Genomic DNA, 10310 nt, shown 5'->3' with positions numbered 1-10310 from the left:
GGAGCACAGAAATACCACAAACATAGCACAGGACAACATAGAAAATACTGAAAAACTGTCTCTCTGTGTCTTCATAACTTGGGTGATAGCAGTGATGACAGAGCATCACAAGTATGGTGTGAAAACAGCTGGTGTATTTCTCATAATTTGTTGTACTTGCCAATAAACACGCCGCCTCGGCTCTTTTTTTTTCACGCTGCTGTGATTGTTCTGTGAAGCTCAGCCACCACATGTCCTCAAGAGAGGGATGTAGTCAATCTTTACAGAAATGTATGAGTTTAAGCATTGAGCTATGTATGTCATATATGTTATCTTGGATTAAAACCTCCTGCTAGAGCACCTGTAGTCAGGGCTAAGTAATAATCCAGAAAAAAAGTGATTGGGACCTGCACTTGGAACAGATCCCTTGGGTTTGAATATCAAAAGCCAAAGGATATAAATTGATGTTGAAACATGCTGGCTAGGCAAATTCTTTCTTCTTATTCAATTTCACAGAGATTACAGTTTTGATCTTATTCACTATGTTACGTTTCAATCTATTCACCAATGGCAGCTTTGAAGTTAGGGGGAGATTTTAAGCAAGGCAGGTATAGGCTAACAGGGCCTTGCTAAGCCTGTGACAAAAAGACACTGAGACGGGCTCTGTCTCTCCTGATCCACAGGGATGGGGAAAGTAGGCCAGGCTCGGTGTCAGACTGCTGCGAGGATCAGGACACTGGAGTTGTTGACTTGTGATCAAAGTTGCTTTTCACACTTTGGATGTCAAGAATCTCACAGGAAGAGAGATTTAAAGCATCCCTCACACACATGTAGGTCATATTTTTAGAAATGAGGCTTTCTAGTTGAGTGCTACGTCATCTCCAGTAACCTCAAGAAGCAGCCAGCCTTTCACTAAAACGCATTATCTGCTCATGGAAGTTAAACTATTTACCCCGCCTGCCCCATCAAAGACACACTAACACAGCCAAACAAGCACAAAATACTGACATTACAACCTCACTTGCAAGACGTTGGATCAGTACAGTACTGTTCTGTATTACTGTGATGCAATGGAGACAAATTTACCAACTCTAGTCCACAAGTAGAATGGATATTTACAAGGGTGCTGAATCTGCCCATGCAACGTACACAGACTCATCTTGTTGGAAATGGAGCCTATTCATGTGCAGCAGACAGAGAGGACTCATCATTTCTAAGCAATTAGACCAACAAACCAAGCTAATGCCGTGGGTTAACAGACAACCATCCCACTAATTTGCAATTAATACTCTGTTTGTCTGCTGACAAACTCTGTAGTAGGCTCTAGCGCGCAGATGACCCTGACAGAGACCAAGGCACCAAAACAGCCAGGAGATACTGTGGCTCGTCACGTGTTGTTTGTCCCCCCACACCCCCTCCGGAAAGCTGTCTGAATCCATTGCAAGTTATAATCAGACGGCGAATCACGGGATCCCGCGCAGCCCACGATGCCGACGCGCGCTGTGCAAGCGCACACCGAGTCCGGCGGTGCTTGGGATTGGGTGGAGGGAGTGGTGGCTGCGGACGGAGTCACAGGATTGGTAGAGTTCAGCGCCAAAGTTGTTGACTCATAGCTGAGCAGCTCCTCTCCATCCTTCTCGGCACGGAGCTGTCCAGGGCCAGTGGTGCTGAAATTCTCGGTCTTCGACGCATCGTCGGAATTATTTTCTACTTTTTACGCTTTGACTGCTCTTAGTCATCCTTTGAAAGTTACAAGTCTCATACTCGTTTAAACGGCACTTGGTTGATATCTGCCCATCATCGCTCTGCCCAAGAGCGCATCGCAACTTCAACTTCTTAACCGAACAAATCGAGGACTCTCCAAAGCGCAACTATGGCTTTCATGGTAAAACACGTGGTGGGAGGACAGCTGAAGAACCTGACAGGAGGACTGACGGAGGAGAAATCCGAAGGGGAGAAATCAGACGCCGCCGCGCAGGGAATGACTCAAGAGGAATTTGAACAATATCAGCAACAGTTAGAGGAGGAAAAGTAAGCCAATGATTGAAGTTTCTGATTGTAAAGTTGTGATGAAAAAAGCCTGTGTGTCGGGGGTGAGGGGGTGGAAACGTGGCATGCTTAAACAGTGTGTTTTTCTGTGTAAATAGCAGAAAGCCCCCAGTGCGCCGCGCGCTTTTTTTACGCACCAGTGCAATAATATGAACACTCCACGCGCAGCTGCTCCTCTCGCCCAGGGAGCTCTCCGTCTCTTTGCTTCGGCAAAAATGTGTAGCGCCGTCTTTAATTTGGGATTCCTGGAATCATTCTTCCACGGAAATGTCTACAGGGATTCGTGCCTGTGGCAAAAAATGTTCCTAATGCTGTGCGTGCGGCTGAATAATGGAGCGGACTGTGTGGTAATTAAAGTGGTGATTATTAGAGGGCAAATAACCAACAATAATACAAATTAGTTTCGGCTTTTAACCGACTCTCATCATCGTCATTATAATCATACAGAAGTAACTATTCAAAATGACAGTGATTTAAAGCCAGGGGATGCCTGCAAAAATATGTCAAATATTGCCTTTGACTTAAATTGTTGTAATTCACTTGATTTTTTTCCACTTTATATCATTTCAATCTTTCCCTTATCACCTTCACCTCACCTTCCAAAGTTCATTCTTTACACGCTGTTTTATTATTATATTTATCATGTAGTTTAATTTCAGAGTGGACTAGGTGAGAATATAAGGCAACAACAAGGTCATTTGGCAGAGTTCACCCAGGAGACAGCAACTCACTATTGATTAGTGTGATCCTCAGAGCAGAACTCCACGTCATATAATAAGCTACTATAAATAATCCAGGATAGGGATTCAGATCTGGTTTTTGCAGAAAAACAAGACAAATAAACCTGATTTTATTGGTTTCTGTCTGCAAGTTTGTTCAGAACCCAAACAGCACTACACACTGTCCTGTTGTTAAAAGGAAATTATCCAAATGTATCGTCCTCATCATCTAACACGTCTATCCAAAGTGTTTCACTGTACCATGGGCAGACATTTTCAAAATGAGTGGGAGGTGAAGTCCTAACTCTAGCAGTATTAACACTCAGCTCAGCCCACTGAGCTCCATAGGAGGCATGACGAGATGCTTAATGCTCTTCCGTCATAATGTGACCTTCTTCGGAGGCGAGTTATTAGTCAGAGGTGCTGAACACGAGCATAGGTCACTGAGAAGCTCGTTCTGCTCAGAATGAAGCAGAATATGGTTTGTGAGGGTGGGTTGGCGATGCTGACGTGTCACATACACACATTTTATTACCCTCAACGCGAAGACTACAGAGACGACCCCGGTCATCTGATGCCCTTGAGAAAGAAAGGCACAAAGCCCCGGTCATTGGTTGCAAGTGAGCACCACATGGCCCTTTGGTGTTTGGCCTACTCACGTTGATATGAAGTGAACTCAGGCTCACATGGACGCCTCCATGAATGCTGCAACGCCACATAAAACGACCTTCCCCTGACACATTGGGTACAGACACTTTTTGAACCATGCCGCTGGTCTTGGAGTGTCCCTCTGCTTTTAGATGATGCTGCTGATCTAATCCTTTTAGGCATGCAATGCAGCCTCTTTCACTGTAGCTTTGCTTTGATTAAAATCATCCACAATGTTTGTGTTTGTATTGCTTTTTGTTTCTGTAATCATGCTATGCTCAACCTTGGGCTGTACACACAAAATTGTAAAGGATTATATCTGTTGACTCATAATTTGTAAGAGGCATATCAGCTGATTTAGCAAATGATGGGGGACAATTACGAATTACACTAAAGCCATAAATATTCCAGTGACACTGAATGGCAAAGGCATTGCCAGGAGCCTACAGCCTGCCCTCTGCTGGAGGCCTCATACACTGTATAATGGACTGTTTTTAAGAGTTTTAAGAGACGAATGTAAGTAGGCTAAAAGACATTTGATATGGCCCAACATTCAGTTTCACCAAGATAAGTATTTTTAAATGTCTCAGTACTTCCTATGTATTTGGTTTAACTACCTGTTTTGCAGAGTAACTCACTCTTTTCAGGTTTTCCTTTACAGACTTAAGGTATTTAACATGAATGAGGCTCATCAGGCAGACCATGCTGTACCGCTTAAGTTAGTAAGTACAGGACAGACTGACAGCATGCGAGTGGTAATGAGTGCAGATCTATTAGTCCACAACCCGAGAAAACTGAAATCCCTCAGAGGAAAGCCGGACTGTCAGGATGCTGCATCTGGGGTTTATAAGCATAAGCAAAACATGTCTTGCTTTTCTCCCCATGGCGGCACTGCTGCTGCTCCACCTTCTGTTCGCTGTATGCCCTGTAGTTAGCGTTAGGAGGACACGGGGTAACGCTAGGCTCCAAGGCCTCCATGATCCAGATTCAGCAGAAGCCTTATGTTTATTTTACAGCTGAGATGCAACTTCACTTGACTTTAGAGAAGTACCAGATTTATTTTACGGCATATTTGGTTTGTAATATTTGGTGCGATACCCACTGCAAAAGTAAAGATCTTGGAGTTAACATTTGCATTTTCTATGTCTCATTTAAATAAAAGCGCATATTAAAAATGTATATATTTATATAGTCACCTCTGGTTGGAACCTAAGCTTCACTTTTTCAATTGTGCCCCCAAAATATTTTTCGTCCTCTCTTGCAGAAAAGAACGAGAAGCTCATTACGCTCAGAAGAAAGCTGAGCGAGCCACAGTTAGAACTCATTTTCGGGAAAAGTACAGACTACCAAAGGTAAATTAACTGAAATATCCAATAATCTAAAGAAAGTAAAGATAATCCTCCCCTTTAAAATCTGTATCGTGAATAGGCAATAGGAATAATAGTACTATGTTAATACTACTTTTAATCAATTGCTGAGTAATGTTCTTTCTTATTGGAATATTTAAGTGTTACTGATTCATTAATTTCATGATGTAAGGTGACCTTGAGCATCATTATTACTTCTTATTATTTGACAGAAGATCACATATTCTTATGCTTTCCAAGCCATGGAAGAGCTTGTCCTTTCTCTTGTTGGTCCTGGTGGACATGGCTATACGTCAGATATATATTATCTTTGTCCATGTGTGTCCACCTCAGAATGAGATGGATGAGACCCAAATCCAGCAGGCAGGGGACGATGTGGTGCTGCCCACAGAGCTTGCCAAGATGATCGCCGAGGACAACGAGGAGGAAGCACACAAGCAGTCGGTGCTGGGCCAGCTGTCCAACATCCAGAATGTGGACATCGACCAGCTGAAAGACAAAGCCCAGGCCACACTGGAAGACCTCAAAAAGCAGACGGAGAATTGCAGTCTGATGTGATCTGGCCAACTCCAAGCCCAGGAGATTAGAGTTTTTCTTGTACAAATATTTTCAGAGGCAGAGCTGCTCCGGGGGTAGACATTTTCTCATTGCTGTAGTGGAATGTCAGTTGGCAGAGCCACATATTAACAGTTTTTTCTGGTCGTGCAAAGTTAAACAGAAGCCTTATAGTACGATATCTTGGCTACATCTTACAAACCTACAATACAATTCTAGCCACAATGACAACCAGGTGAAACGGCTTAATTTGTTTGCCTTTTGACTTCCCGATATCTTAAAAGGTCATGAATGCCATGCATATTTTTACATAAATTGCCAATTAGCCAAAAATGTGGCTCCTCTCACTGAGATTTAGCCAATTAAAATAGCTCTGCCCTTAGAGCAGTTTCACCTCTGAGAAAGGTTTTTCCAGTGTATTAAATCCTTTACTCCCTATAACCTCCCCAGCTCTCTGTACCTCATGTGACCTGTGATAACACAATGTGATTCTGCAGCAGAGGTCGCAGGTGTGTATGTGTGTGTGTGTGCAGGATTTTCTTGCTTCCAAACACACAGCAACTGATTTCAGTGATGAACACGTGCACTTTCAATAAGCGCATCAGTGAGATCAGCTGCTTCATTGGAATGAAAGCACACATAAACAAAGCTGACACTGATTGCTGTGTTATGTTAAATTTGGGGGAGTTGATGTAGGTAAAATAAAATAAAAGCTCGCTCTGTTTATTTTTCATGTACAAATGCGCAACATGGTAGAAATGGGCTGATCTTGGTCAAAAGTAGCTTGCTAATGTTGCTGCATCAGTTTTAAATATTCTCATAGACATATCATTTAGATTTTTCTGTACTTCAGTGTGCCTTGGATGTCCGTACAAGGTTGTCTTCTTTTGAGCTCCGAAATCTAAAAGCTACTTTTTACAAAGACGAGCCTTATTGATTTTTTTTTTATTTTTGGAAGAAGTTTCAATTTTTTTCTTTTCTTCTTTCCTGTTCGATTAAAAACCATTAATAATTACCAAGCAAGCACAGATGATGTCTTGCTGAAAGTCCAGATAGTTTTGCTACGTGTAATTCATGTGTTCCCAAATTTAACCTAGCGTCAATATCAACTATACTGGAAGTATTTCTGCACATATGCTGCATTTATAGGTTAAAAGAATAAAAGCTGCTCAGTTAGAAGAAATGTAAATGCTTTACAAGTTGTATGCCAAAGCCTGTGTTGATAACACTCTGACCAACATTAAGGAAAAGGCACAAATATGTCCAGATGTGTAACGACAGTGTGTGTGTGTATAAATCCAAATACAGAGTCCGCATTCAAGTATTTATGTTCTGTTAGATGTACAGGTATCTGTTTGCCTATACTGTCAACAGCGAGTCATTCTGTTTCCATCAACTCACCGGGTCTTGCAGTGTTGTCAACCATCAGGTGACCTTTGACCTGTCCTCCATCTCATTGACCCCTCTGTCTCAGTAGTGCTCTTTCGTGCTGGTGGATTTCGTGTTGTTTAGCCAGTGTGATGCGTCAAGTGGTGTCTTTGTAAAACAGAAAAAAAAAACTCACCCTATAGCTGGGAGTGCTCATCGTAGTGTTACAGAGCACTCAGTCAGTGTGGGCTTACTGTGGTATTGTTGATTAATAGCCAAGTGTGAAGGTAGGGGTGACATTAGGGAGGATGCTGTTGATGTTATGTTACATTCATATATGCTACATTTTGCCAGTGTTCAGTTTATGTAGCAGTGGTGATGAAGGTGATGTTGGCTTGATCTCACATCTGTCCCCGATCTCATTCCTTTTATGGTTCTACGGCCAAAAACTTTTTTTCCCCGCTTTGTGTTACTTAATATTTTTCTTTTAAGTTTAAACTGTGGCCAAAAAGATTTTGTTAATTTACTGTATGAGTTTTAATTTCCTCACTGTAGGTGCCACACTACTACTGAATGAAAGCGGAGGCAACATTTTTTCACTACAGTGATTATTGTCATCTGTTAGATACACAATTATATATATATATATCTATCTATATATTCAGAATATTTCAATAATACGAAGAAGAAGAAAAGTTGCAATAAGTCCTTTTATAAACAGAGCTACTAGAATATGTCATGTTTCATCATGAGACGATATTCATGGGGGGAAATGAAGCCATAAAGCAAAACTCTTTGCTTTGTATGAGTGTTTGTGACTTGAAATAATAATTCAATAACTCAATAATAATAACAATATACACATATATATGATTTCTGTGGTGTCATTCTGTGGTCCAGATTTTTCAGGAAATGGCTACCATGACACGCAGTTTTTCTCCTTTGACCTTTTTGTTTTCTTTCATTGTATCTCTGTCATTCTGTTGGAAAGTATTTCAGTGACTTCTGCGTTTTAACTGCAATAAATTTTTTTATTATATTCTATTTATTAATTGAATTCATTTCTACTGTGTTTGAGTTTAAATGGCTTCGAGGTTTAGTGTGTCGTTTGTGCATGTTGTTAAATGTGCAGCAGCTTGAACACCAGGGGGCGATAAAAACACACTCACAATTACAGATTTGTTCATGAGGGAGGCTTCTGGGTGAGCCCCATAGATTGTGACTGACAAGTCAAAGCCGGGCTGTATTAACTAGTATTAGCGTTAAAACTAGTATTAAAAGATGTTAAGAACAGAATGTAATATTTCAAATGAATCTAAAAAACATCCTCATTATCTCTGGCAGCAGTGTGCTGACCGAATGAGTCAAGTAATCCACACATGAAAGAGGAAAGTTTAAAGGAAAAACCCGAACAAATAAGTGGAGAAACACAATGAATGCATTCACATATGCACCAGTTCACAGCATGCATACACACAGTAATAATTTTTAGCTCAGGGATGATTCTCTATGTGAATGCTATGAATGCAGTCATGACTTTGAAATAGGGTCCAAGCACTTAAAGCAGGAGCTTCAATCTTAAAAACTACTCAAACAGACACTGTTTCAATAGGAACAGCGACTACTGTCCATTCATCCCTGTAGCAAAGACAGTAAGTATCCGAGGACTCAGAAGCTACTTTTAACAGCTATTTGGAAGGGGGTTACCATAACAGGTAACTCTGCTTATTTGATTTGGATGCCCTTCCTGACCCAGCCCCGATGGGATTTGGGGTCAGGTCCTACCACGATTGAACTAGGGAGCTTTTCCTTGTTAGCAAATGTGTAAACTACCATATTATGGAGTCACTCTTCAAGTGATTGAGAAATGTCACTGTAATCAGACTGTCATCAAGAATAATCCGTTGACAGATTCATGGAGGGAACTCTATATTGTGGTTGAGGGCATACACACATCAGAGAGTTCAAAGGTGCAAAATCCACAAGACAAAGGATGGCAAAGATGGGGGAAAATGTAGAGTCAAATGGGCATACTGCATATTCCAAAGAGTGAGTGAGTGGATGGTGTGCACCTGAGAACTGCTACAGTCATGGAATCTGGTGGCTCTGATATCCTGTGGGGGGCTTTTTAATGGCATGGTTTGCGTTTACTTTGTCCTCTTACAAGGAAGGGTCACTGCAGGTCAATAAATGGGTGCTCTGAGGATTTTAGCAAAAATTACATTTCAGACTGGTGATGTATCCAGTGTGTACCCTGTATGTCATCCTATTACAGATGAGATAGACTCAAGTTCACCTGTGACCCTTGACTCTTGACCCTGAACTGGAAAAGCAGTTAAGAAGATCTAAAAAGGTGGATGTAAGGATGGATGGTCGTTTTTGGTGAGGTATTATTATTATTATTATTATTATTATTATTACATATATACTATTATTTTTGTTCACTTCCTTCATTTTAGAAAGCGCCTTAGTATAAATTTATATACTAAAACTAGTGTAGTTGATCATGTTTACTAATCATGAATACTGTTAAAAGGCATTACCATTCATATCATTAGATTATAAAATAGAATTTAATTATATTGCACTATATAATCGATAATAACCCATAACTCATTTGATTATTCCTATTTACACCTAAAAATTTTCTATGCTATATTATATATTTGTTAATGATTACCAGTTGTTGTTGTTGTCGCCATCGTCGTTGTCGTCGTTGTTGTTGTGTAGGTAAGGTTTCATTAGCTCAGATTGGCGCTGCAGTTGGAAGTGTTGAAATATTTGAACTTCAAACATATGCCTTCAATCTGGCTTTTGACTGAGTGTTCTTTTCAAGAAGTTACTTTGTTTTTATTACCTCATTGTGTCTAAGTTGTAGGTTTATTTGATTTTTAATGCTTTCATTTTAACTGCTCTCATCACAGCATTTTTCACAGATTAGAGCCGGCTTGTTCCCGTACATTGTGTTTTATTTTATTTATTATTTGTATTGCTCTTAATTTAACTGACATACTTTTACTTTAAAGAATATTTTCTTTATGTTATTTCCATGATGTTTTATCTTTTTAGTTTATTTTGAGTGGCTTTCACTTATTATACTCTGTTAATCATCTGTGAGACACAGTGAACTGCAGTGATTTGCATGAAAAGTGATATGCAAATAAAGTTTTTTTAATTGACTGATCTCATATATATGCACTAGCTGTCTTTTTGTGTGTTGATCTGCATGTTTTCTCTAAAATGTCTGCTCTTGTCCAAAACGTGATCAACTGGTTTTAGTGTATAAACCCAACAAAACAAAATTATATTTTAGCACTTACTTAGACTCGTTTTAAGTAATAATTGCCAGTTACAGCTTTATAAATTTCATCCAAACTTTAATTTAACACTAAAATAAATTAAAGTAAGTTAAACTAAAGTTTAAAAAGGCCCAAATTTACTATTTAAAGTGTTACTTGCAGCTCCAGTGCTGACTCTGTCCCTGTTAAAGACACAGAGCTACAATAATTACCAGAATGCTATCAGTTCTTTTGCATTCTTGCAGATTTCAGGTTGGGCACCCATCTGCTCTGTGTGGTTTGTGCAAAACTGGCACAGCCCCTCTGTGCTCGTTTCCATTTCAATG

General features: G+C 40.1%; 1 protein-coding gene across 1 annotated transcript; it reads left to right on the top strand.

Moving 5' to 3' along the window:
• The first annotated feature begins 1531 nt into the window (after window positions 1-1531).
• cplx3b (complexin 3b) lies at window positions 1532-7626 on the top strand. Its single transcript, XM_080884956.1, has 3 exons — window positions 1532-2010; window positions 4660-4747; window positions 5096-7626. The coding sequence occupies exons 1-3, from the start codon at window positions 1853-1855 to the stop codon at window positions 5318-5320; spliced, it is 471 nt and encodes a 156-aa protein (XP_080741082.1). The 5' UTR covers window positions 1532-1852; the 3' UTR covers window positions 5321-7626.
• Window positions 7627-10310: the final 2684 nt, after the last annotated feature.

This window comes from Rhamphochromis sp. 'chilingali' (assembly GCF_963969265.1).
Source record: "Rhamphochromis sp. 'chilingali' genome assembly, chromosome: 6".
NCBI lineage: Eukaryota > Metazoa > Chordata > Actinopteri > Cichliformes > Cichlidae > Rhamphochromis > Rhamphochromis sp. 'chilingali'.
The sequence above is the reverse complement of the archived record's forward strand: the minus strand, read 5'-3'. Positions and strand labels throughout refer to the sequence as shown.